The sequence below is a fragment of the Cavia porcellus genome, unplaced genomic scaffold (genome assembly GCF_034190915.1).
Source record: "Cavia porcellus strain 051 isolate PalLab524CR breed Dunkin Hartley unplaced genomic scaffold, mCavPor4.1 scaffold_4, whole genome shotgun sequence".
NCBI classification, from domain to species: domain Eukaryota; kingdom Metazoa; phylum Chordata; class Mammalia; order Rodentia; family Caviidae; genus Cavia; species Cavia porcellus.
The window spans coordinates 120,466,120-120,494,049 of NW_026947487.1; the positions used below are offsets into that span (position 1 = coordinate 120,466,120).

General features: G+C 51.2%; 1 protein-coding gene across 8 annotated transcripts in view; it reads right to left on the reverse strand.

Moving 5' to 3' along the window:
* Positions 1-19,917: 19,917 nt before the first annotated feature.
* Ankrd11 (ankyrin repeat domain containing 11) overlaps positions 19,918-27,930 on the reverse strand; it is a 166,089-nt gene continuing 158,076 nt past the window's right edge. For all 8 annotated transcript variants that reach the window (XM_063247821.1, XM_063247816.1, XM_063247817.1 and 5 more), the window contains 4 exons: positions 26,225-26,323; positions 26,012-26,155; positions 24,648-24,740; positions 19,918-20,893 (listed from right to left, as the gene is read on the reverse strand). In XM_063247821.1, coding sequence (XP_063103891.1) covers positions 20,708-20,893; positions 24,648-24,740; positions 26,012-26,155; positions 26,225-26,323 — 522 coding nt within the window. In that variant the 3' untranslated portion in view covers positions 19,918-20,707. The remainder of the gene's footprint in view (positions 20,894-24,647; positions 24,741-26,011; positions 26,156-26,224; positions 26,324-27,930) is intronic.

Genomic DNA, 27,930 nt, shown 5'->3' on the forward strand with positions numbered 1-27,930 from the left:
CTTTTTGACGGGCCCATCCTGGCGCAGTGTCCTCAAGCCCCACCTGTTTTCAAGCCCATGTAACACTTATTTCCTTTTTAGGGCTAAGTACTATTCCTTTGTATCACTTATTCATGTCTTTTCAAAGGATGCTGTGGAGGGGGTGTTGCATAAATTTCTCAGACAGAAGAAGTGGAACGTCTCGTACAAGTCCAGCTTGGTGCGTGGCTGAGGCGATCACGGCCTCTCACACAGTAGTGAGTGATCAGGAGCTGCAGTGCCATCAGGCTGCCCACTCCCAGGCCAGGCTCCTGGAAGTGAGGAGGTCCCCGGGAACCATGCGCGCTCCATTTCCAGTTGCCCTTTCCCGGAAGCCCCCCAACTCCGGACAAAGTGCTGAGCGCTGCTGCCGTGCTGCAGCTGGGCACACCGCCTGGTGCCAGGCAGTGTGTGGGGAGGGCGGGCACTGCAGGACCAGGCTCTTTGGCTGGGTTCGGCGGAGAGTTTTCACCCTGCACCCGGCCCCATCATCCGCTGTCCCTTCTTGCGGCCCCTCTTTTTGCCTTGCTCGGGGGGTCCCTGAGCCCAGACTGTTACCCCTGGATGACACCAGCCCCATGAAAGGAGTCCTGTGATGTGCAAAGGCGCCTCGCTGGCCCTGCCAGTCAGCCAGGCGCTCTGAGATAAGTGGGCACAGGGTGGTATGGGCGTGGGTGCAGCTCCGCCCCAAGGCTGTCTCGCCGTGCTGTTCTCTGGCGCCTGCGCTCTTTCCTGGCGGAGCCTTGTGTGCTGCGCAATCACTGCTGTAAAGCCGGCAGTGAGAGCTTGAACTTCAGCGAAGGCATCTGTTGTGCCTGCCCGGCGCGTGGACGTGATCACGGGCTGTCCCTCTGAACTCCCAGGTGGGCCCTTGACGCTGGTAGATCTCTGGGACTATCAGGCAAGAGTCATTCATGCGGCCAGGCAGAAGCCAGCCCCGTGTGTGTCTGCCAGTCCAGTGTACGGCAAGTGTGACACGTGTGAGCCCTGTGCCAGGGGAGCTGGACACCCTGTGTGGGTGGTGGACACCTTGCGCCCCGGCCTGCCTCGTCCCTCTCCAGCGTGGTGTGCTCACAGCTGTGTGGCACATGCATGTGCTGCTGGAGGGGCGCCCCTGTCGCCTATTCCTCTCAGGACCCGCCGGCACACGCGTGCAAGTGTCCAAGTGCAGTGCTGCACCTCAGGACCCGCTGGGGCAGGGCTTGCCTGCCACTTTCTGCTTTTGTTCTGACTTTGCGGGAATGGGCCTGCCAGGGTGTGCATCTGATCAGGACTGTGTCCTCTGGGCTCCAGGGGGCTCGTGAAGGCACTCTGTTGTGGGGGGCAGGGGTAGATGTTCCAGGGTGGGGGAGGTCACACACCAGTGGGCTGTCACAGTCACTGCCCTATGGGCTGGGCACAACTGCAGGGGAAGGCACCTGTGTGGGCAGTTGATCCGATGGCACCTTGGGTCCCATAAGCTAACTGGGGCTTCCTGCTGGGACTGTGTCCTGGCTTTCATTCTCAAATTTGGGGCCCAGGGAGAGCAGCTGGTTTACTGAGAGCAGCTGTGCCAGCACTGCCCCAGTGGGCACATCCGGCCTGGCACACACAAGGCCATCGCAGGCGAGACCATTGGTGACACTTCCCCCGCCACCGTCGAGTTGCCCTCCTGCATTACAGATGCCAGCCATGGGAAGGAGGCACCCAGCCCTGCATCTGCTGGGTCTGTCTGTGCCCTGCAGCTCTGGGGTGGTCTTCCACAGCAGGGACTCACTGTCTGGCTCTGCCACGCTGCAGAGGCTGAGGCCTGGGTGGAAGGGTCTCAGAGAGGGTACCCACCCTGCAATGGGGTTCTCATTCTCCAGCTTGGGGCTCCCACTCTGCAGGTGCCTTCACTCTAGCCTTGTAACTGTGGTTTTAACTCAAACCAGCCCTGCTGGGGCTGCAAGGAAGGGCTGTCAGACAGTTCTCCGAGGCACCCAGGCCTCACGCTGAGCTGATTGGTCCTCCAAGGCTGGCTTCCCGTGATCTGTTTCCAGGGTGACTCACAGGTAAGCGTAGGTTGCAGCCCTCATGGGCACGGCCCAGCTGTCACCTGCCAGTCCTGAGGGGCCGTTGGCACACACCTGCCCGTGGTGCACGAAGCCACCAGGCCGCGCGAGCCTGGACAGCATGTGGACAGAACACAGGGTGCTTGTGGCCTGTAGTGGTTCAGATCTGGAGTGTCCCCGGAATTGCAGCCCCAAAGTGGGGCTTTGGAGGGAGGCTGGATCTTGGTGTGCTGCGCCATGTTCATCAGTGGATTCATCCTGGTGCATTTACAGCTGATGGCTGTCCAGAGGGCTCTGGCAGGAAGCAGTCATCCCTGGGCAACCTGGCAGTGTGCTTTCTTCCGCTAGGCTGTTACTCTTGAGACTGGTGACTGTGCGTGGACTCCAAGCCCTGAACCAGGGGCATGGTAAACCTCCTTGGTGTGGGTTTTGGGGGCATGTCCCAGCAGCAGGAAGGTGACCCAGACACAGCCGTTGCTGTGCACTGGCCCCTGCCGCCCTCTGTTCCCAGCCTTCATGTGCTCAGTGGGCGGACAGCTCCCTTGGGTGCGGGACACAAGCTGCTGGCGGGCCTGTGAGTACACTGGCCTCCAGCTTATCCGGGGACCGAGCAGACTCGGGTACCTCTGGCCCATGTTGTTTCCCAACAACTCCCCTTCCACATCGTGCCCACCGAGCACAGGCCCGTGCCCTTAGTCCCTGCTGCCCACATGGCAGGAATCCCTGGTGCCCCCACTGCCTGAGGCTTCACCTCCCACTGTGCCCATCTGTGCCTGCGTTGGCACTGCCATCCACTCCTGCCTGTGCCTGACGAGTGCCCCAGGCATGCCAGCACCTCCGGGGATGTGCATCCCCTCCAAGGTGTGTTCATCACTGGCTCAGTGGTTTGGAAGGACACCGGCTCAGGGTGTATGTGCGTGGCATCTGTTGCAGGGGCAGCAGGACACACGTTGGTGTGGGTGCCTGTGCCACTTATGTACCCTCAATAGGTGGCAGAGACCTCCAGCCAGCTCTTTGCTGAATGCACTGTTTTCTGTGGCACAGATAGTGGATTGGCGATGGGTCCCCCTGCAGCAGGGCAGAGCCAGGGAGCTTCCCTCCAGGTGGTCTCTGCAGTGCCCCCAGCGGTAGCCCTTGGGTTCCAGGTAACCTCTGGAACAAATGGGCATAGTGTGCTGGGGCACACAGCTGAGCCTTGGCCTCCTGAGCCACTTTGTCCCGGCCCACGTGGTCCCCCCCCCCTTTATCCAGCTGTGTGAACAACGTGGGGCATGGCAATGTGTCTGGACCCCAAGTCCCAAGGGTGCTGCAGTCATGTCCGTTGGCACAGGTGGCTGTGACAGCTTCTGGATGACCTTCCCAGGTGTCATTTGTGTCTTCCTGCCCACCAGACTCCCCAGAACTTTACGGCAGTGCCAGGCCCATGCTCCCAGGGGACTGAGTGTCTCCTGTCCTCCTTCAGGTGTGCTGTGCACTCACTGCGTGTCACCTGCAGCTCTTCCAGGCCTGCGGTGCTCAGCTGCTCATAGGTCAGCGTGGTGCTGTCTGCAGTGGGCATTTCAGGTGGCAGCAGCAGGACAGGTGTGGGCCTCTAGCAGTGGCCAGCTTGCAGCCCAGCTCATGTGAGCCACTCCACAGCTGAGGGAATGTGGAAGGTCCCCAGGCTCACAGGTCACAGGGCAGAGGCATGGGCAGCATGGGCAGCACTGGCTTTTTCTGCAAGAGCTGTCTGGACTCCTCCCAGCACGGTGGTCTTGAGTGGGCTGCAGGCCGCAGGCACTGGGCCTTCTCTGATGCCTGGATGGTACCGTGTCTGTGCACAGCACTGGCACCAGAGCAGGCAGGCAGCTTCCCTGGCTCCTGCCCTCCCAGCCGTGCATCACTACTGTGGTGCCTGTGGTGCCTGGCTGTGCCCGGGTGTCCCTGGGCAGGAAAGCTGCCCACCTGGTCTTCTCTACCCGCTTTGGCTTTGGGTTGCTGAACCTCAGGCTGCTGCTCCGGTGCCCACTAGGGCCCCGTGTTTTGGATTCGAGCAGGGGCTGACACTGGAGAGCAGGGAGTCCCCCACTTGCAGGCAGCCCATGCTCTCTTAGGAAGCAGTGGGTCCGTGGCAGGTGCTGGAAGCCGGGCACTGAGCCCTCCGTCACACTCCGTCCCTCAGGTCTGTGGGAGCCTCTCTGAGTCCCTCTGGCTTCAGGTCCGCAGGGGGCTCTCCAGCCGCACGGGCGCTGTCCTGTCCTGGTAGGTGCAGCTCCGCTCACCCCATGAATGGGCAGCAATGTCCGTCTCCCGGCCCCCGTACCTGTTCCTGCTGCTCTTCCAGGCCTGGCACTCACAGATGACACCAGGGGCCTCTCCTGGCCTCCAGAGCGCAGGTTGGTGCCTTTGGCTCTGGGAGCCCCAGCCGCTAGGTCCAGCAGCCTGGCTGGTTCGCTGCTTGCCGAGCCCTGATGCCACAGTCGCTCCCTCACAGGTGGACCCCAGCTTTCCCCAGGTCCCATGGCGACCCCCGTCCCTGCCGCCACATCGGGCCTTTGTCTCAGTCCCTCGCTTCTCGTTCACTTCTACGCCCTCCAGTTTATTCTGCCGGTTCGTGTTTGTCTTTTCCAGATCAGGACATGCCTTGCTTGCCACGGCCTGGGAGTCACACAGAACAGCAAGTGTGAGGTCCCCAGCGAGGTTATTTTCACAGCTGTGGCTGCAGGGGTCCCTTGGGATTCCACGTGTTCTTAGGGCACCACCACACCCGGCTAGTTCCTAAGTATCTTAATCTTTCAGCTGCTGTTGTGAATGAAATTATTGTCACAACTGCTTTTTCAGCCTGCTCACTGTTATAGAAATGCATTTGACTTTGCTTTTTTTTTCTCCCTGAACCCAGGACTGACCCTGATCCTGTGCTTGCCAGGCAGGCGCTATGCCGCTGAGCTGCGTCCCTGGCCCTGATTTTACTTCTTGACTTTATATCCTGCTGTTTTGATGAATTCTTATTAGTTGTGCAAAATCTACCCAGTTTTCTATGTATAAAATCACATTTTCCAAAGAAAGATAATTTCACTTCTCTTCCCGCTCAGCTGTCTTTCCTTCCTTTCCCTCTGGTGGCCCTGGCGGGAGCCCCCACCCCAAACTGCAGGAGGCAGCACCAGCAGCACTCTTGCCTGGGCCCAACTCTGAGAAGCGCTGTCCGGGGTCTGCGTCCGGGCTCGGCCGAGTACCTTCCCGTCTGGGTGTAGGTATGGTGTTTGTTGTGCTGAAATAGTTTTTTTCTGTTCAAGTTTGTTGGCTGCCTTTATCATGAATGGATACTGATTTTTTTTTTAATTTAAGGAGAAAAAGGAAAAAAAACAGAAAAAGGGTACAAGTAATACAAAATTTAAAAAATAAACAGTAAGAAATCACTAGTTAATAGATTACATATTCTCATCTTAGAAATAGTTGTTGATACTGAATTTTGTCAAATGCTTTTTCCCCATCAATTAATTATGTGGTGTTTGCCTGTTTAAACAATGTTTGATTGTTTATTGATTTATGTAGTGGTACTGGGAACTGAACCGAGGTTGGATCAGGGTCTTCTCTCTGAGCCCCATCCCCACCTTTTTGGGGTTGCTTTGTTTTGAGATAGGGTCTCTTAAGCTGCTAAATTGTCCAGGCTGGGTTTGAACTTGCAATCTTCCTGCCTCAGCCTCCCGAGTGCTGGTGATATAGGGTAAAGAAACTCCCAACTGACTGGATGTCTCATACAAGTTTGTGTTCTCCAAAAGTGATGAGTGAATTTTAGAAACAATGGAGTTTAAGAGCAGAATATAGTTATTGAGAGAAAGAAAGTTTCTGTCTGTCAGAGAGAGTGGGAGGGCGGCCCTGTTGGTTAGTATTTTGTTGAGGATTTTTGTGATGATGGCCGTAAGAGATGCTGGTCTGGAGGTTTATTTAGTGTCCTTGTTTACTTTTGGACTCAGGGCAATTTTAGCCTCATAGAATAAGTGAGGAAGTATTCCAGCTTTTAAATTATTTTAGAAAAGCATCAGAAAATTGGTATTGGTTTTTCTTTTCCAGTGACAACAGGGGCTTAGACTGAGGACCTTCACACTGGTACAGACTGTACCACATTTTTATCTTTAAAATAGGGTCTGGCTAAATCACTAAGTTGCCCAGGATGGGCTTGAACTTTTGATCCTCCTGCCTCAGCCCCCTGGAGTGCTGGGATTACTGGGGATGCCACCATGCCTGATTTTCCCAGTTGTCCAACAGAATTCACCAGCAGGGCTATCACGTCCAGTGGTTTTTGAACTGAGATTTTTGGTTACTGATCCAGTCTTTTAATTCAGGTCCAGGGGCTGGGATGTAGCTCAGCAGAGCAGCGCCTGCCTGGCAAGCACAAGACCCGGAGTTCAACTCCTGGTACAAAAAAGAGAAAGGTTTAATTCCAGGTCTCCACAAGATTTAGTCTTGCTATGTCTTGTATCTAGCAATCTGACATTTCACCTGGGTTTATAATTTATTGGTGCATAATTTTTTTAAATTAAATTTAATTTTTTTTGTTTTATTTCTACAGGGTCTCACTATATTGCCCCGGCTGGAGTGCAGTGGCTATTCACAGGCGCGATCCCACTACTGATCAGCAGGGGAGTTTTGACCTGCTCCGTTTCCGACCTGGGCCGGTTCACCCCTCCTTAGGCAACCTGGTGGTCCCCTGCTCCCGGGAGGTCACCATATTGATGCCGAACTTAGTGCGGACACCCGATCGGCATAGCGCACTGCAGCCCAGAACTCCTGGACTCAAGCGATCCTCCCACCTCAGCCTCCCGAGCAGCTGGGACTACAGGCGTGTGCCACCACGCCCGGCAGTGCCTAATTTTTGTAGTACTCTTAGAATGTTTTGATTTCTGTAGGACAGCAGCAATGTGGCCACTTCTACTTTTCTGTTCTCACTTTTTCAGTCCTGAGGGTTAGACTCGCATTCTGCCACCAGGCATCATCCCAGACTCTTGAAAACATGTTTTAACTTTGAGACAGGGGCTAAGTCACTAATGGCCCAGGCTGGCTCAAACTTGCGATCCTCCTGCCTCAGCCTCCAGAGTCGTGGGGTTGCAGGTATGGGCCACCACAATGGGCTTATACAATTTTTTATTTTTCAGTTTTCTGTCAGTCATTGGCTTATAGCTTTATCCCACTATGATTAGAAAACTTTTTTGTATTTATTTATGGAGCCACGTCTCTTGTGCTTTTCTAATTTTTTAAGTTTAGACAGGTTCTTGCTAAGTTACACAGGTTGGGGTTAAACTTGTAATCCTCCAGTCTCAATCTATGTTTATTTTTAAATTTATTGAGATAATTCATAGCTTAACACGCAGGCCATGCTGGGATGAGTCCCATGCACCTTTGGAAAGCATCACACTTTGCTGTTGGGTTGAGTATGATGCTTAGTAGTATATTTAAATGTGTTATTGTAGAACTGTTTTTTTCCTCTAACTAGCTTTCTTCCTTCCTTCCTTTCTTTGGAGGCACTGAGGATTGAACCCAGGGCCTTCATGTTGAGTCATATTCCTAACCTTTAATTTTTCAAAGTTGTGTGCTGGTCCGTGCACTCAGCACAGTGTAATGGGGTCCATGAACCCCACCTAAGATCCTGCTCAGGTTTCCTCCATTTTCCTGGCTTGTCCTGATTAAATATGGGCTGCCCAGGGTCAGTCGGCTGGCTGGCTAGCAGAGTTACAAGCTCTGCAGAGGATACGGTCCTCCTGGAGCCCTAAAGATCATGCCACTTGTCTCATTCCTTTGGGCCTTCACCATGCACCCATTTGGGGGGTTGGGGATCTAGGCACAGCTTGGCACCTGAACTCAACATTGGAGATGTCTGCTGTGGAGGGCGACTTATCGTTGCAGTGTTCCTGCGGGGGAACACGGCCCCCGTGCACGTCTGCTTCACCTTACCTCATTTTCTTCGGAAAGTCCCTTCACCAGGTAAGTCATGGGGAGTTCTCTGTCTGAAATGCAGCAGAACCACAAAGTGGAACTGCTTTTCCTTCTCAGGAAGGCGGGCCCTGTCACCTCCGAGGACAGTGTGGTGCAGCTCTTGCTGGAAGCTCATGATCGGTATCCTTGGTATCCTGCGGGGGTCTGCTCGCTGTGGAGGACTGGGAAGAGAGAGGCAACCTGCAGCATGAGGAGCCTGGAGCTCCTGTCTCTGTCCTGCACACCTCGTTTCTCTGCTGGGATGACATTTGGCATGTGGGCAGATGGACCACCACGTGCTCAGCTTCCCGCTCTTCCTGGGGATGCTGCTTCTGCTGCCCTTGCCCCCACCGCCGCTGCTGTGGCAAGACACAAACCCTGTAAACCTCTGGGCAACTCCCCACCAGTCCTAACTCCAATGCAAAAGCTGGCCCAGGAAGCTAACATGGGGAATTAACTGCTTGTCCTGTTTTGTGTCAACAAGGACAAAAGCCCCAACTATGAAAGTTTTGCAATGCTCTGTATTTAAAGGGTTAAAAAGGCTGTCAAGGAACACGGACTTAAAAGTACTTTAGTAATTGGCATTATTGAGCATATGGGTCTCATGGGACTTAGCTGTGAAATGACCCCTTTCTAGTGGAAAGCCTTAGCGGGTACCATTGTCACTCCAGCCCAGTTTCAGGTGTGGCTCCAAGAATATCACGATACTGGGGACCACAAGCTGTAGAGAACTCAGATCACAGCATCCTGTAGGAGCCACTGTGCCAGGGCTGAAGGAGCTTTGTCAGGTACTCACCAAGTTCGCTGCCTCCCCCAGGCTTATCCTCAAATGGCTCAAACTGCTTTAAAAGCTTGGAAAAGAGTCCCTGAGGCAGCAGATGCTTAAGGTTCCTTTAGTGGTACTTCATTCAGGGGCCACTGAATCTTTCCTTGCCTTTACAGGCTAAGTGAAGCTATTGAATGCCAGGCAGATAATAGAGCAGCAGCCTCTACCTCGTTAAAGCAATTAGCAAACAAAAAGGCAAACTGCAAAAATGTTTTAAAAGACATTTACATGAAACCTGCTACTACCTTGGAGATGCCTGGTACCGTTTATAGGTTTCCTCCTACTTCTCACCGTCGCTCACCTCCTGGGACAGCTGGCCTAGTTCTTCCTGCTCATGTGCATCAGAAAGAGGCCTCCTTGTGATTCCTGGTGTCACTGATGCTGATTAGACTGGGATACTGTTGCTTCAATTGGGGTTTCTCTTACCCATTCAGTGAAATGTTTCTGAATCTGTAGCTCAACTAACTGTCTTGCCTCATGTCTCCTCCAAAGCGTGTGATGTCGCTCCTGGAGATCAAGGATTGGACTCCGCGTGGTGGCTGCTGCTGCTCCCTGGGGAGATGAATCCCAAGCCTCCTTTGCTGACGACATCTCCTATTCGGGTTTGCTGGACCCTGAGCCGATGTTTCTGTTTTAACCCACTCGCCTGGCAATACCTTACTTCCCGTTGTCAGGGCTATTTCCTCTCTTATTCTGGAGGATGTGCTTGAGCACTTACGCTCCTCAGAACTGATTTGATGGAGATTATCACTCACCAAGGCCGACTTCTCCTTTCTGCTATTTCTCTGCAAGTCTCGCTGGCTGGCTAAGTTGGTTCCATTGCTTTCCATACACCCATGATGCTCCTTTGTCTCTTTTCCCTACTTTTCAAACTTGCTTGGTTCGTACCCCTTTAAAGGGCGCCCTGACAGTCTTCACTGCCAGGTCCCCCGTCGGGGAGTGTAACAGACTTTGTTGATAATACTTGGGGAAACTGCTGTGTTCTCTACTGAAAACCTCTGCTCAACGTCGTGAGCTGTCTGCTGTTACCCTGCTTTGCAAGCTTTTTCATCCCAAGCCCTCGACCTGCTGACTCTGGCTCTGCACATACTGTCGTCCTACACTTAACCTTCTGCTGTTCTCTCTCCCACAGCAATAGGTGCACACTTAATGTCTCTTTTTTTATATTTACAGGCCCCTCTTTGCGCTCATCGTGCCCCTCTTTTTCTTTTACATGTCTGTAGTCATCAACCCCTGCCCGGCTTTTTACAACAAGGTCGTGTCACTGCTGATCAAGCACTGCATATTCTCTGCCCTCTTTTTTTTTCTACGGGGGATCAAACTCACAACCGTGCATTTGCAACGAAGGTGCTTATGCCGCTGAGCTAAATCCCCAGCCCTTTATCTTCCTTTCTTCAAGCTGACAGTGGTCCAGCTTATACCTCACAGGTTTTTGCTTCCTTTTGTTCCACATGGCAAACTTCGTCATGTAACTGGATACTCTATAAACTCTTCTCTTTAAACAATTAAAAGGGAAAACGCCCTGCACAGGTTTTTTCTGTCCACGGTGCTTTTCACTTAAGTTGCTTGTCTTTCCAACAAGGCTTTCTTCTTCCCCAATTCAAATACATTTTCCCCAGGAAGAATCTCTGCAAAGCCTTTTGTATTGTACAAAACGCTCCCAGACCCAGTGGGCAGGGTCAGCACCCCTGCTGACCTGGGGAGGAGGGGATGCCTCCGTGTTACCCCACAGGCCCTGCGTGGATTCCTGCTGTGTTTGCCCTGCGCGGGATGAGTCTGCACAACCCAGTTCCACAGTTTCACCTCTCCCTGAATCAAGCCTAGCCAACTTGGATCCTTTTACACAGGATCTCTGCTAATTGGCCTGTAACAAATCCGACTGGTTAATTTATAGTTATAGATTCTAAATTTGCAAGAAGTTATTGTAACTCAGTATAATGTTTGAGTGCACTCTAATTTTGTAAGATGTTGGTCAGTCTGTCCATGTATCGGTTGTCTGTTTGTCCAATCTGTTTGTGAGCAGTTGTTAGGAGTTGCTGAGTTAGTGATCATTCACATGCGTGAAGCCAAAAGCACAAGTGCCCATACAAGAGGGCCCAAGTGGCGTGGGGCGCCTGAGTGCAGGGTGTCGGAGGTGAGCTAGTTCACGAAGGGGCGGGTACGAGTACATAAACGGCCCTTGGGGAACTTGGAGAGACTTTGACTTGAACTTTATAGCAATGCCGAAACTGCAGGACTTTGGCAAGTGGTAAAGATGAACCAGTCGGGCATAGTGGCCCACACCTGTAACCCGAGCACATGAGACTGAGGCAGGAGGACTGCCGCAGGTGAAGGCCAGCCTGCACTACATAGTGAGACCCTGTCTCAAGAAAACAAACAACAAAAGATAGACTAAATACATGTTCCATAAAGGGATGCACAGGAATCCCTCGTGGGGGGGGCAGGGACAAAATGTTACAGCTTGTATTTAGGTGTCCCCCAAAGCCTCAGTTACTCATAGGCAAGCTTTCGGGAATGAATGGTACTGGGTGTGTGACGCTGACTGGCTTAGCGCAGTTGTGAGCCTGACAGTTACTGAAGAGGGAACCACCACCCTAGGTAAGGGTGGCACCGACCGATAGGCTTGCAACCGGGATGGAGTAAGGAGAAGCCAGGCTCTCTGTCCTCCTGGCTGCCCCGCTGTGAACTGTTTCCACTCTGCCATGCTGCCACCAGCGACTGAAACCCCTACAGACTGTGAACTAAAATAACCCTTTCCTCCTGACTTTTGGGCATCAGGTATTTTGTCCCAGCAGTGAGAAAGTAACTGAGACACCAGGTGAGACTCAGACTTGGAGCCCTGCCTGCCGCCGCCTCCCACTGCTGGGACTGCAGGTGTGCAACACTCATCCATCTCAGCTCTGTCCACGTGTACTTAGGTCATTTGATGGGCTATGCTTGGGTATACACAGGTGCTTGCAATTTTAATCTTGCCGCCCTGAAGCTTGCGCCATTGTAACACTCTGCTTGGTGTCTCTGACCGTCTCCCGTGAAGACACCGTGTGGTATTTTTAGGCTTGCAGCAGTGTAAATGACTCCACGCTGTCGTGCCAGCCCATCAGTGTCTGTCTCTTATACGCAGCGTACGGCTGTGTTGTGTTTGTCTGCTTTGCCAGTCCCTGACTCTGACTGGACTGGCGAAGCCTCTGGAAGGGATTAGAGACACCGAGGTGCTTCTGTCCCATGATTGCTATTTTCTACACCTTATAGCTTTTTGGTTCCTCATGTCCAGAATTACTGTTTTATGTTACATTGGTTTTTAAAAACTTTTATTAGTGATGGTTGCAGTGCGTAGCGATTACGCTCCTCATGGGAACTGGTCCATGTATGTAACTGCTTGTTTACCCCCTTCCTTCCCTGCCTCCATCTTTTTGTCCCCTTCTTTTAATTTTTTTCTTTTTGGTTTTTGAGACAGGCTCTAACTAAGTAGCTCAGGCTGGCCTTGAACTCACTATGTAGTCCAGCCTGGTCTTGAACTCAAGACAATCTTCTGCCTCAGCCCCCTGAGTTAGGCCTCTCTAGCCGTGAACGGTCCCTTTCCCTTTCAAACAAGATCTATCTCCATGTTTCTTGTTACCTATTTTTTACGCTCTCTATACTTGGGGTTTCTCTTGTAAGAGAAACCATGCAGTATTTAAGTTTGCGTGTCTGATCTGCTTCACTTAAGCTTACGGGGTCAAGGTGACCCATCTGCCTACAAATGATTCAAGTTTACCCCTCCTGGGCTGGGGATTTGGCTCAGCGGCATAAGCGCCTGCCTAGTGAGCGTGAGGTTGTGCATTCAATCCTTGGTACCAATTTAAAAAGAAACTTTATCCTTCTTTAAGGCACAGTGCTCCACTGTGTGTAAATACCACGTTTGCTTTATTCATTCACCTGTAGGGTATGGAGGCCACTTCCAACTTTACAAGTTGCACTGCTACAAATGTGGGTATGCATGGATCACTGCAACATGATGCCTTTAACGTTTTCAGGAAGACGCTTAGAGGGGGAAATACCTGGGGCACATGGAGTTTCTATGTTCAGTTTCTTTGAGGAATCTGCACACTGATTTCCACAGTGGTTGTCATTCCACTACAGTGCAGAAGGCTTCCTGTTTCCCTGAAGCCTCTCCAGCAGTTTTTGTTGTTTGATTTCTGGAGCAAGATGGAATCTGAGTGTTGTTTTAATTTGCATTTCTCTAATGCTCATAGATGCTGAACATCTTTTCATTCATTTATTAGCCATTTGTACTTCTTCTGAGATGAATGTGTTCATTTCAGTCACTATTTTTTTGATTAGATCTGTTATTTGGAGGAGATCCAATTTTTTTAGTTATGTTTTAAAATTTTATTTTATTTTTGTCTTTTTCGTTTTTTTTTTTTTTTTTTTTATCGGTACCGGGGATCGAACTCATGACTGCACACTTGCAAGGAAGGCGCTTATGCCGCTGAGCTAAATCCCCAGCCCCTTAAAATTTTATTTTAAAGAAAAATTTCACAACGATAGAGTAACAATGGTTAATACATTGTATATTTTATCTTTAAATTACTCAGTATAAGATACAGGCATTTTATTGTCCAAATAGTACTAAAATAAACCTCTTCAGTGAACTAAGAGAAACTAGCAGTGTAACTATTTTGTGTAGACTTCTTCTGCTTTTCCTTTCCTATTTCCCCAGCTTTTCTTTTGAGTTCTTTATGTATTCTGAATGTTGGCCTCTGTTGGAGGAACATCTGGCTCAACTTTCTGTTTGCTATTTTGTTTCCTCTCCAAGGTAAAAGCTTTTCAATTTTATCTCATCCCATTTATTGGTGCTTTTTTTGTGTGGAGCGGGGACAGGGTCTTACTGTGTATCCCAGGCTAGCCTTCAACTCACAACGATCCTCCTGCCTCAGTCTCCTGAGTCCTGAGATTACAGCTATTGGTTGATTCTTGGTGCTATTTTTTTTTTTTCCTTTTTGCAGTTATGGTTCTGTTCACATGGTCCTTGCCTCTGCCTATGTCTTTAAGAGTTTTACCTGGTTTATCTTCCAGCAGATTAAGTGTTTCTGTTTTTTTTAACGTTTAGGTTTAGATCTTTGATCCATTTTGATTTCAGTTTAGTGCATGGATGGTGATACTCTGGTATAAGGACCTAGATTCAGTTGAATGCACCTGGATGGCCAGTTTGCCCAGCACCGTTCGCCAGGGGGTGTCTTCCAACAGGCTGTAGTGGCACACGCCTGTAATCTGGTGGCTGAGTGTGTTACATGCTGTCTTGTGCTTTGTCATATAACTTGAACTCTGGGACTGCAACGCCTTCTGCTTTGTTTTCTTTTCTGTTCTGCTTTGTTCTTGCCACCCATGACTGCTTTGCTATCCTGGGTCTCTTCTGGTTCCATATGAACTTCAAGACTGCTTTCTCTAGTTCTGTGAGGAATGCTGTTGGTATTTTGATTGAGATTGTTTTAAATCTATGTATCAGTTTTGTAAGTACAGTAAACCTTGGATTGCAACTTGTTTTTGAGTGTTCTGCAAGATGAGCGGACATTTTTCAGAAGTTTTAACTTGATAGATGAGCAACGTCACAGGAGTGTACCCAACACTCATGTCACAGGATCACAACGAGCCAACGCTTCCCTCCTCTTTCTTCCCTCTCCATTTTCCTCCTTCCCCCTCCTCCTCCCTCTTTTTGCTCTGGGATTGTGGGTGACCATCTCCTGACACAAGAGATTATGGAGGAGGGAGAGAAAAAGGTGGGGGAATCAAATGAGATTAAGGAGATGTGACAAATGTAGGAAACAGTGCAAAATTTTGTAGAAAAGCTCTACCCAAACAAGGCTGTAGCGTGTCTTCCACAAATCTGTTTATAATGAAAATGCAATGTCAGACTTCTGCAAAATCCTCAAGAGGAGGCAAAAGCAAATGATACTGGGTAAAAAAAAAAAAAAAAAAAAAAAAAAAAAAGTAGGGCTTGGGGATTTAGCTCAGTGGCATAAGCGCCTGCCTTGTAAGCAGACAGTCATGAGTTCGATCCCCAGTACCCATAAAAAGGAAAAAGACCCCCCCAAAATGATATTGGGTAAGTTCCTCGTTAAAGATGCATGAAAAGAAAAGGACTCCACTGAGCCAACAGACAGCAGTGATTCACAGTGATGATGAAAGGCACCCACACAATAACCCTTCTCCCTCACACCAGCCACAAAGGTTTTCAGAGGTGAGTGCAGGTTAATTTATTCTTCTTTATAATTTGGATTTTCTGTATTATTTTGTATTATACTACACTATTATAATCTTTTTTATATGAATAATTTTTGGGTTGTGGAACCAGTCACCTAGTCTCCTTTATTATTATGAGGAAATCTGCTTTGATACACAGATACTTTGGATTACAAGCATGTTTCCACAATGAATTATGCTCGAAGCCAAGATTTTCCTATATGGCTGTTTTGATGGCTTGTCCAGAACAGCAGGCATCCGTCCATTTGCTGATGTCCTCTTCAGTCTCCTTTTTCAGGTTAGGGCACTGTCATTTTCAGCGTCGAGGGCTTTCACCTTCTTGGTTAGCGTAATTCCTACGTATTTAATTTTCTTCATGCCACAATTTGAACACTACTTTCCTAATTTTTTCATAGAGACTTCATTGTTAGTATACAGAAATGCTGTTGATTTTGGGTGTCAATTTGTATCCTGCTGCATTACTGAATTTGACTTTTAATTCTAGCCTTGAATTGTTTTGAATCCTCTATGGAGAGGATCATGTCATCTTGCAATAATAATTTGACTTTTCCTTTCCAATATGCTCCCTTTTTATTTCCTTTTCTTGTCTGATTGCTCTGGCTAATGTCTGGAGTACTGTTTTGTTTTGTTTTTTTCTTGGTACCGGGAACTGAACTTGTGAGCTTGTGCTTGCCAGGCAAGCACTGTGCTGCTGAGGAATACTCGGGCCCTGGAGTACTGTGTTGAACAGGACATGTCCTTGTCTTGTTCCTGATTTTGGAAGCAAAGCTTTGAGCTTTTCCCCATAACATTTTTTGGAAGAGGTTTGCCATCAGTAGGTATTACTGGATTGAGGTAAAGTCCTCTGGGGTTTTTAAAATTTCTTTTGTTATTTTAAAAATTTTTTTTAGCCAAAGTCTTGCTTGTAATTCAGGCTGGTCTTGAATTCACTGTGTAGCCCAGGCTGGCCTTGGACTCCTAGTGATCCTCCTGCCTCAACCTCGTGAGTGCCGAAATTGCAGGCCTGGCTTCCTAGGGATTCACATCATGAAAGGATGTTGGATTTTGCCAAAGGCGGTTTCTGCTCACCTGTGACCTGCATCAGACCCGCTGGCCTCTCAGGATTGGCGCCAGCTTCCTGCCATTGCTGAGTCTGCTGTCTTCCCACTGCCCTTCCTCTCCTGGCTGCTGCCAACATGCTTTGGTGAGAGGTGAGGAGGAGAGACGTCCTGGGCCCCTGGGTCCGTTCTCAGTCTCAGCCCAGGGCCTGGTGTCTCACATGCGCTTCTGCCCTCTGAGCCCACAGCTGGGACAGGACAGCTGGGGTGGCTCCAGCAGGTGCCTCCATTCCGTAACGAGGCCCTGAGGTCCCCAGTAGCTCAGGCTGACCTCATGGGGGAGCGAGTGCTCTGCAATCTCCTGTGCCAGGTGCAACATGCTCTCGTGTCACCTGAGGACTGGGTGCTGCCTGGCTACACAGAGCCTGGCAGTTCTCACAACTGCCTGCTGGCTTCATTCGGAGCCGGGCCCGCACCCATCAGACCTGTGAGAGACACCTTTACTGGCTGGGATGCAGTGGTGCCCTCCGGGGCTGCCTCCTCTCCAGGTAGTCTTCTTTGCAGATCCCAGTAACACCAGTGTTAGCTCCTGCTGCTGACCCTGTGCTACCCGAGAATGCCCCACTCTTTTTTTTTTTTTTTTTGTCTTTTTCTTTTTATCGGTACCAGGGATCGAACTCACGACTGCCTGCTTGCAAGGCAGGCGCTTATGCCTTTGAGCTAAATCCCCGGCCCCCACCCCACTCTTTCTTTGCTGGCAGACAAAACCCCCTTTACTTAGAAACATGAAACAGGCCATGACCCCTCCCGATCTTTCTGCCAACGTTGGTGGGATCAGGCTGTGTGTTGCCCGGTCAGCAGGTCCACTACCTCGGCCCTGTGCCACCACACCAAGGAGCCTGCAGAGGATGGAAGGCAGTGCCAACCCCTGCCATCTTCACCTGTCTTCAGGCAGACCAGGGCTCTGGCCCCTGTATGTGTGTGCACCAATTTAGGCTGCAGATCCCAAGTCAAGAGCGGCCAGGGGGTGGGTGTTTACGGTCTTCCCATAGCACGTGGCCTTCTCCACAGTCCCCCGAGACTCTCTGTGGCCACAGTCTGATATGATGTGTGGTACCTGCCGGGTGCCTGTCCTCATCTTCCTGCTAGGTCACTTCCCCTACTCTTTGGCAGGATCCTTTGGGGCGTGACAGACGGTCTGCTCACGGAGTGATGCCACCTGCCATCTGGCATTTGGCTGAGCACAGGCTGCCCCTCTCTTGGGTACAGCTGAACAGATGAAGCATGGTGCTGTCATTTAAAAAATATTTTTCTGGTGCTGGGGATTGGACCCTGGCCTCTCCCATTCTACATGTGAACTACAACCCTTGAACCTTCATTCATTGCTGTGTTCTTTGGAGCCGAAGCCTTGCCGTACCATAGTTCAGACTGACTTTGAACTATGTGGCTCAAGTTGGCCTTCAATTCACAGACCCTCCTGCCTCAGCCTCCCAAGTGCTGGGATTATAGGCATGTGCCACCATACCTGGCCTATTTGTCTATCATTTTGAGACAGGCTCCTGCTAATTTGCCCGGGCTGGGTCCTCCTGCCTTAGCTGCCCCAGCTTGTCACATTCCTTAGACAGGTGTGGCACAGCCAGTTTTGAGTTACATCTGGTGAGTTGCATATCTGACTGCCCCAGCATGGCACCAATGGGGTCCTTCCTGGCTTGCAGGTTTCCAACTCTTTGCTTGCTGACTTCAGAACTATATGAGTACCACAGTGGGGGCCAGTGGTGCTGGGTTTCCTGCTACCAGCAGGACTCTCCTGGCTAATGGGCAGAGTTTGCCTCTCCTCTGGCAGGCAGCAGCTAGCCTGGTGCTGGGTTCAGGCTGGACAGCTCACTTAGCGCCCCAGCCCTGTGGCTGTATCTGCTTCCGGCATAGGGACCACTACACCAGGGCTCCACTGACATCAGGGCTTCTTCCTGGGCCCAAGGTACAAGCCCAGAACATCTGCTGCCTCCACTGCCCCCAGGAGGGTGCTGTGGTCCTTTGAGGGGTCTTGTCCCAACCTTCCTGCCCAGTGTCTTGATTCGTCTCGACCAGCACGTCCATCAGTTGCTGCTGTCTGCCCCTGGCCAGTGCCCTGGGAAAGCCCTTTCCCAAATAGCCATGGGGCCTGATGGCAGCTATTAGGCAGGGTGGACGGCACAGTGAGCGTGAGATGCAGCCCCTGGCTGTTGGCCCTGGCAGCCCTTCACCTGGCCTGGGAGGACAGGGTAATTTCAGCTGAAGTCCTCCGCTTTCTACGAACTGATGCTCCCCACATTTGCTCCTGTGCCAGAATCACAGTGTCTCAACTAAGGCTACTCTGAATTTGTCACTTACATAGTTTCTCTCGCTCTGGGGCTTAAATGTGCGTGGTGTTGGCTGTCATAACTGATTTGGTAACTGCATTGAGGTGTATCATGCCTTCTGAAGAAATGGAAAGTTATATGAAACAATACAAACAAGGCATTGACAACCAAACTGTAGCAAAAAGGAGCCTGACACATTTACTTCCTGGTGGCTATCAGAGGCCTGGATCTGGGGCACAGCGGTGCAGCCGGCAGTGGTTCTACACACTGACCAGTGGAGCTGGCCCAGCTTGCGGGAAGGCAGTCGCCCTACCCTGAGGCTAGCACCTGAGCCTGCTCCCTGGTTTGTGTGTCACTTGGCTGTCCTGGCCTCCCTAGCTGTCCCTATGCTTGCAGCTGCTGGTCCCACAGGGGAGGACGCAGGTCTGCTCTCCCTAAGAGGTCACAGCGGGATACCACTCAGGCTGGCCCCACCCAGGCTGGATACTACCTGGGCAGAAGCCCTGGATGGAGAGACACCACTGGAACTGGACCCTGAAGGCCCTCTGTGTCTCTGCCTCAGCACCCAGCCTCTCAGAAAGCCCCTTTCTCTTCCGGTCCTCACTGCAGCTGGGGACCCTTGTCCCTTCCCTCTTGGCTGAGCCCCCTGGAGGCGGTCCCAGGCAGCTTCTCCGAGGGGCAGGTCCCATCTTGCACCCTGTCCCGCACCGCCCCCCCTTGGCGCCTCATGGTGGCTGGGTCACTGGTGAGGTGCTGAGCCTCTGCAGGTCTCTAGTCCTGGGGTGAGGTGCTGAGTACTTGCATGTTCAGAGCCAGTGGCTGTCACCTGTCTAGTGCAGCAGACAACACGGAGCCATGCATGCAAACACATGGACACACACACAAATGCGTACACACACACATACACATGCATGGGTTGGGGTCTGTGACTCCCCCCCCCGAAATCACCGACCCCAGGACCCTCTCATGCTGGAAAACTCAATTTTAAAAGGGAAACAGGCTCATGAGGAGCATTTGGCATAAACTTCTGTGGTTCAGGAAAAAATCACAACTCAGGACTTGGAAATGACTTGGGCTGAGCTGGACTGACCCTCAGCAGGGCAGGCTGGGCCAAGCAAGGGGCAGAGGCTGGCGGGGTAGAGCCTGGGGCCTGCTTTCTCCTCTTCCAAAAGAGCAGGCAGGAGCAACAGGGAGATCAGGCTACTCCTGGAGGCAGCAGGCAGCCCTATCCCTGCCCCTGCTGGCCTGGCCGCAGGGCTCACGGCTGACTGTGCAAGGGCCTGGGCCTCACTGTCCTGGGGCCAAGGCCACGCTAACCCAGCCTGACAGGAGGCGGTCACGGTTTATGGCTGGAAAGAAAAGTAATTTGTTCAAAAATTAAAAGCTACCAAGTTGGAAGGAAACAAAGCTGCAGACACATCAGACCCTCCTGAGAGGGAGGTGCGGCCCATGGAACTGCGTGTCTCTATACAAAGAGCATTTTAATTAATTTATTTCTTTACACAGAACTGAAAGTGATGTTACAGTACATAAGTTATTTACAACTGTGCAGTAATGTGTTGCAAAATAAATTATCTAGAAGGCAGCAAAGTACATTGTGAAGGTATATAAAACTGTACAGCGTCCGCAGATACACTCTGTATAGGATTATTGGCTCTGTAGTGTTTCAAGTTATGTTCTCAGAAAGAGAAACAAAATGCCCAAGATTAAAGGAAAAAAATATACAAACCACGTGGATTTGACTCCATTAAAAACACTGCTGGAGAGTCCTGGCTGCATCCCTCTGCGACCAGGCAGGTGGCGGCCGGGCCCTCACCAAGCCAGGGTCCCAGTGTCCCCGTCTGCCCCAAGGATGGGGCCAAGATGGCGATGACCTGCTTTGGACCTGGAGGTCGCTGCCAAGGGCAACATCTTGGTTCACGTCCCACAGACGATCGGAACGCACGAGGGATCCGAAGCGCTCTGTCCTGCGGCTCCTCCTGGGTGCTGTTCTCCAAGACGGAGCTGCCATCCCCTGCACTGTGGTCTCCTCTTCCTCCTGCCGGGGGCAGGGCTCTGTAGCCGAGCCTGGGGCGCCCACAGATGGGAAAGGGACGGCTCCGTCTCCCGAGCCTCTGGCCAGTCTGGAAGGGTAGGCTTGGGCCAGGTGCAGTCTCTCGCTCCTCCCATCTGGCGGTGCGGTCCTCCTCTCCTTCACTGCTGGGACTCACGGGCAGCACTGGCGACTGAGCAGCCCTCGCCTGTCCTACGGCCCTCCTGTGGGTGTCACGCTGGTAGCAGCACAAAATCATCATTGACGTCAACCATGGGCACATAGAAGGAAGGCACCTCATTCACGCACAGGGTTTTGTGCCCGGCTGGGTCCAGCTCCTGTGCCTTCAGCTGCCACTCCATCCTCTGAACGGCGTTGAGGGCCGCTGCCTCGTGCTGCTGCCGCATCAGGAGACATGTCTGCGAGACATGCAGGGGTGAGCACGACCTAGGACCCACCCACCCTGCCTCCAACTGCTCCACTCACCCACTCTGGATCGGCTGAGCCCTCTGGAACCCATGGCCCACTGTCACAAGGCCAAGCAGGAGGCCTGGCCCCTCACAGTTCTGCAGTGCCGCCCTGGCATCTGGCAGCGACTTGACAGCACTGTGCTCTCGCTGCTGCTATCCTATGGTGGCCTGTGCTGTCACTCCCTTTGTATCCCCAGAAGCACCACCATCTAGGCATGCACACAGCCTGAGTGGGGGAATACTCTGGGCACCAGTGAAGAGGTTTATAGGTGGCCAGGAGGCAGCGTGCTGAGCATCAAGGCACAGCCTGGTTACAGGTGCTGGGTTCCCCAGTGAATATCTGTGTGCACATCTGTTGGTTTTCAGTGAATGAAATTGCTGCTTTGGGAGGTAAAACTAGCTTGCTGAGCAAGGATCTACTAGTTGACACTTCTCCCACAATGCAGGCTGACCATGGGCATCCTGGCCAGCACTAGCCTTTCAAATGGGGCTTCATAAGGGTTTCCGGTTCTAAAGTTAATTATCATGCTAGACATCTTTTTATGAGCACGTGGCCATTTTCCAATCTTTTTAATGAACACAGACACTGAAAACCCTGAACAAGATACTGGCAAACAGAATACAATAGGTCATCAAAAGATTACACACTATGACCAAGGAGGCCTCATCCTCAGGGCACTATGGCCTGACATATGCAAATCATCACATGCAATTCACCACACAAACAGAAGCAAGGCCAAGGACCATGAGATCTCTGCAACAGATGCAGAAAAAGCCTTTCACAAAGTCTAGCATCCATTCATGATAAAGCCCTAAAGAAAATTCTGACGAAAGTGATGACAAACCTCCTGCCAGTATTATGTTAAACAGGGGAAAACCGAAAGCTTTCTCTTAAAAACCAGGAAGGAGACAAGGTTGTCCATACCACACTACTGCTGCTCGAAACATCAGCCAGAGCAATTGGGCCAGAGAAAGGAATAAAAGGGATACATACAAGAACGAACAACTGACTCCTACACAGAAGACCCAAAAGATTCCTCCCAAAGACTTTTAGAATAACTAAATTCATAATGTAAAAAATCAGTAGCATTACCATACTCCAATAATGAACTCATCAAGAGAGAAACTAGGAAAACAACACTATTCACAATAGCATCGAGAGGGAGGCTTGGCAGTGCATGTCTGTGATTCCAGCACTTGGGAGACTGAGGAGAGTTTGAGGCCAGCCGGCACTGCAAGTGAGACCCTGTCTCAAAAAATCCAAAAGCAAAACAAAACCCAATAGTATCAAGAAAAATTAAATACTTAGGAATTAACCAAGTAAGTGAAAGACATCTAACAAAAATCACAGTACAGTAAGTCCCTTACTTATAAACAAGTTCCATTCTGGGAGAACTTCATAAACTGGATTCACGTGTAAGCCGAGAATGAGTCTTATGCGTACACTTGTGAAAGTTTGCAACGCAAATGCTCTTAAATGTAGGACCCACTTTACTCTGAAATTAATCAAAGAAGATCTCAGAAAACAGAAGACATCTCTTGTTCTTGGCCAGGCACAACCAATATAGTCAAAATAGCGACTCTCAAAATTGGTAAGACAAGTTTAATTTAATCCCACAGTACCAAATGCATTCCACAGAGAAGTAGAGAAAGCAATCCTAAAATTCATATAAACCACAAGAGACCCAAAGTACCAAAAAGCAATCATGGGCAACAAGAGCAAAGCAGAAGGCATCACAATCCTGGACCCCAAGTTGTATCATAAAGCTACTGTGATAAAAACAGCACAGTATTGACACAAAAACAGGACAGAGGACACGGAGTCCTCCTCAAACACACACCGGAGGAAAAGCAGCCTTTGTAAGAAGCAACACTGGGCAAAGTGGCTTCCCACACGCTGAAGATTAAATCTGGACTCATGCATGTTATTTTACCACGTGCTAAACAAAGTCAAAGCAGATTAAAGTCTCAATATGAAAGCAGAAATACTTTTATCTGTGGGAAGATATAAAAATAGGTAAAACTCTTGAGTCATTTGCAGGTGTAGGAAGACTTTCTAAATGGAATCCCAGTGGCATAAGAAATAATGCCAGGAATGAACAAATGGGACAACCTACTGAAGACACAATCTACAGAATGGCTTAAAAAAAAAAAAAAAAAAAAGGAAAGGAAATTAGCCAGCTGTTCCTCTGGACTAATATCTAGAATAAAGATACTCAACAAGAGCTCAAACATTAGATCTCCCCCATAAAAGACTCATTCAAAAAGTGGTGACCAAAATGAACAGACATTTCTCAGAAGACGACAAATGGCCAAGAGATACATGACTGGTGTTCAGCACCACCAGCCACTATAGAAATGCAAATGAAGACAACAGATGCCATCTTACTCCAGAAAGAGTGGCCATCATCCAGGGATCCAACAGTAAATGCTGGTTGGGCTGCAGGGAAAACAGAACTCTTCTACACTGCCAGTGGAAATGTAAATTAGTACAACCACTCTGGAAATCAGTATGTAGATGCCTCAAAAACTTAAAATTCCATTCACTCCTGCTATTTCCCTTGTATATATCTTCTTCAGAGTTAAGATGTCGCATTACAGTGATATGTGCATAACCATGTTTGCAGCAAAAAATTTCTTATAACTAAATGTTGGAAGCAGATGGTACTGTATGTCCATCAACAGATGAACAGATAAAGAAAGTGTATTTTCACACAATGGTGCACTACTTGGTCATAAAGACAGATGGATTTGAGTCATTTATAGGAAAATGGACGCACCTTAAGACCATAATGTAAGTGAAATAAATCAGATACATAGGTTTAAATATTGCATGGTTTCTTTTGCATGAATCCCAAAGTATAAATAAAGAGCAAAATAAAAGGCAGATAATAACAAACAGAGATTGGGTATTTTTCAAAAGAGGAGATCAAAAGATGGAAGGAGGGAGAAAGAAGGGGAGGGGAAGGAGATAAGTAAAAGAATTAAGATGTGTTATGTGCATGCATCAGCAGCATCCCATGTGGGATATAATCATTAGGTATGCTAACATGGGCTAATAAAAAATAAAAATGCAAAATCAGAACTGGCCTCCTCGTGTTCTAGTCCTGGAATGGCTCTTTATGTACCTATTTTGGGCCTGCCCTTTTTCTTATTTGTCACCTACTGCACATGGCCTTTTGAATGATAATCTCTCTGTCCCAACATGCTCGTTAACCGAGCCCGTGGGTCTTCCCTGGGTCTTGCCCTTAGGCCATGCGCCCCGCTCCTCACTCCTGCACCTTCCAATCCAGCTGCACTGTAAAGGCTGGCGCTGTGGAAGGTGGCAGGGAGCTGGACTCTGGGCCACTCCCCTCTCCGAGGGAGGAGACCAGCAGGCGCGGGGCGGCGTGGACGGGGAGAGAGGCAGACTCTGTCCTTGTACCCGGCCAGTCAGGGCTTTCAGCGTCTCGGATCTCGCAGGCATCCGAGTACACGGCCCCGGCAGCTGCAGCTGCAGCGGAGCGGCTGCTTTCGTGCCGTCCTCCCCTCCTCCCCAGCCGCCCTGGCGGCACGTCCCTGAAGAATAGCGCGGTGTGCTGTGACCTCTGAGGAGGGCCCAGTCCTGTTCAACTGGCGACAGGAGCTGCACACCAGGGAAGGCACTGCACGGAGGCGACAGGGACTAGGTGGGGCCTGGTCCCCGGAAGCACACAGCTCTCACCTTCATGCGGTCGTACTTGTCGTCCACGTCCTGCAGCCAGGAGATGAACTGGCGAGCATTGAATCGGTCCCGCACTGACTTGTTCTCATCCCCCTGTGGAAAGAGCCATAGGGGACTCAGGATGCACGGGCCAGGAAGGGGTGATCGCCCTGCACTGTCCTCCCAGGAGCCAGGAGCCATGGTGGGCAGCCCCAGGCTGAGGGGAAGGGGCTGCTGCACCTCTGCCTACCCCAGGACGGCTGAGCAAGGGCCCTGGGAGACACATTTTGCTGTCTGCTGCCTCAGGATGGCATCTTCCAACTCCTACCCTTTCCATACAATGAAATAACTGATGTTCTTTGCAAAGAGGGTGTGACAGACTGAAGATCCGGCTTCCCTGTCCATCTTTACAGCCTAGGACACAAACTTCCTTGCCCAATCTTGTCTTCACTGAACCAGCCTGGGTCGGAACTGGGGGCAGGGCTTCGTGGAAGCCCCTGGAGGACAACGAGCTGGGTGCTGCGCACTGGCTGCGGGCTCTGAATCGCAGAGTTGGTCTGTTGCGGGGTGGGGGGTGGAGGCCTTGACTTAGCCCTGCCAGTATGTGAACTGTGAGCCTTGACCTCAGGGTGCAGATGCCCAGACAAACCCTGGGGTGCTCACAGAAGCAACTATGGCCTGACTCTATGACCTTCAACAGCAACCCCTGTAATTACTAACAACTCATGGTTTTCTTTCTTTTGGATGTAAAAAGCAAAACTTCCCGACAGCAAATCTTAACACCTGATGCACACAATGATGAACACTATGTGTTACTGAAAACCTGCTGTTAAGTGCACAATGCAAGATGGAAAAGTGTCCACACCCCCAGGGCGGAGATCTGTAAAGCAAACCCACAACCCCAAGACTCAGAGGACAGAGGAAAACCAGAGCCACACCATGAGCGCCTCAGACATGGATGTGCCAAGAGCTCCTGAGGCTGGGCATCCTTGGCTTCAGCCTGCTGCAGACCTGCCCTAGTTTCCACAGGGGAGAAGCCTCAGCCCATCTGGGCCCTGCAGCCACCACCTGCTGCCCAGGGCCATTAGTGTGCCAGGCCCACTGCTCCTCAGGAAGTTTAATTAGAAAACAGAGTGGCACCTGCCCCAAGTGGGAAGGAAGGGTGACTCTGCTGCTAGAAGTGTGCATGTGGCTCACCCCTTCATGCCACTCTTCCTGCCCGTTCTGTGGCTACAGGCAGAGAGGCGACCCTCCAGGGTTGCGGGGTGCCATGCAAGATGGTGTTGAGCTGGCTGAACAGTGTGTGTGGATGGCTGTTTCCTGCTGTGCTGTCTGCTATACAAAGCCGCAGACTCCTGGGAGTGTCTTTAGGAATGGCCACCCACCTGGCTTTCCAGGGGCATGTTGTAGACCTCAGAGTCCAGCAGCATCGTGCAGGCGCTGAAGGGCACTGCCTGGTTGGCGATAGTCCGGGCTGCGCGGCAGTGGACCCTTAGGATCTCCTGTTCACAGGACACGATGAGCTTCTCCTGGGAGCAGAGGCATGGTGTGAATGTTGGCAACCAGTACCAGGCCCCTGTGCCCGGGCCTCATCTTACCCGCTCGATACTGTGCTGTAGACGCAGCTTTCCTCGAACAGCTTCCTGTTGCTTGAAGAGCTCCTTCAGGGGTTCCGCCAGGGAAGGCGGGGGTGCGATCTGTGGGCCATGAGAGGGGTCAGCAGGGCCATGGGTGCACTCAACCCGGAAGCCTCCTTGGGACACACTTGTCCCCAAGCCCCAAGGTGACAGTGTGAAGGGAACAGCAGAGAACAGAGTGCCTGTCAGAGTGCAGGAAGGGGAGGAGGCTGAGACACAGTAGGAGTGCCAGTGTCTGGGCAGGACAGCCCTGCAGTCTGAGGCAGGCAGGGGGCAAAGCCCACCCATGCCCACACTCGGGTGAGCAGGACACCGCAGATTGGAGAGGTGGAGAGAGGAGATCTGCCCTGAAGAACCCACATGGCGATGGCAGGGCAGCTCACAATTGGGACCAGACACCTGGCAGGCAGAGCTTGGATGGCCTGTACTCTGAAAGTCGGTGAAGCTGGAGGGGTGACAACTGCTGATGGCAGAGTTCTGATGAGTCGGTGTGCAGAAGTGACAAGTACAGAAGCTCCACCGTGGATGCTGCCTTAACAGGCAAGAATTGGAGGGGAGGGAGCTCCCTATCCACACCTGCCCATGCTCCCAATCAGTGTTCGGGTCCCAATGCGAGTGTGGGACTCTCATGCACACTACAAGCTCTCAGCCCGCGCCCTGGGAGGCCCTGCTGTGCTCCTGAACAGGGAGAACCACCACAGACCCTGCCTTGGAGGACTCTCACTCAGACCCGCCCTGCCACCCACAGGCACCCTGTCCAGCACACACTCTGCTCTGCTGAGCCCAGGCCCTGGGACAGCTGAGTTCTGAGGGGCTGTGGCCTCTGGGCAGGGAGGCTCTTGATGAGTAGTAGGGCACAGATGCCCTGCTGGAGCAAGCAAGCACAGGGCCTGCTGCCCTCCTCTGCCTGCTGGCCTGCCCAGGACGCCTGATGCATGAGGCTGGTCCTGCTCACTTCATGTGAGGGTGACATGACCACACTGGCAAGGGCTGCTCCGTGGCAGGGGCTCAGTGATTGTTCTTTTTGTTTTGACAATGCAACTTTATTTTATTTTATTTGTTTTTTGTCTTTTCGAGACAGGGTTTTGCTATGCAGTTCAGGCTGGCCTTGAGCTCACTTTGTAGCCCAGGCTGGTCTTGAACTCGAAACCACACTCCTGCCTCAGCCTCCTGAGTGCTGGGATTACAGGTGTGAGCCACCACGCCTGGCTGACAATAAAACTTGAGATAAAAGGAAGCACAGGTCTCACAGAATCGAAGTCTTAGGGCTCTGATTGCCCTGAACTGAGCCCAGGTCCTGTGATCAAGTATATGGACCACCTGCTGGGCTCAAGCATGGTGCACCTGTGGGAAAAGCCCAGCCTCCTGTGGACAGCGTGCTGCAGAGATGCGAGCCCAGAATGCCACAGGAGGGATGGGGCAGAGCGGATGCTGCAGCACTGTCCTCTCTACCCTCACCCTGGGCCCAAGGAGCCAGCTGGCAGAGGGGCTGGGCTGCCAGGGGAAACAGCCTATTCTGCCAAGCAGCTGCTGGCAACAGGACCAAGAGCCTGCCAAGCAGCCTTGTTTCCTCTAGGGCTGGGTAAACATGAGTGTAGCAGGAAGGAGAGCTCCCTCTCTGCCAGGCATGAGGAGGAAGCCGCCACAGGATAGGGTACTGCTGGCCA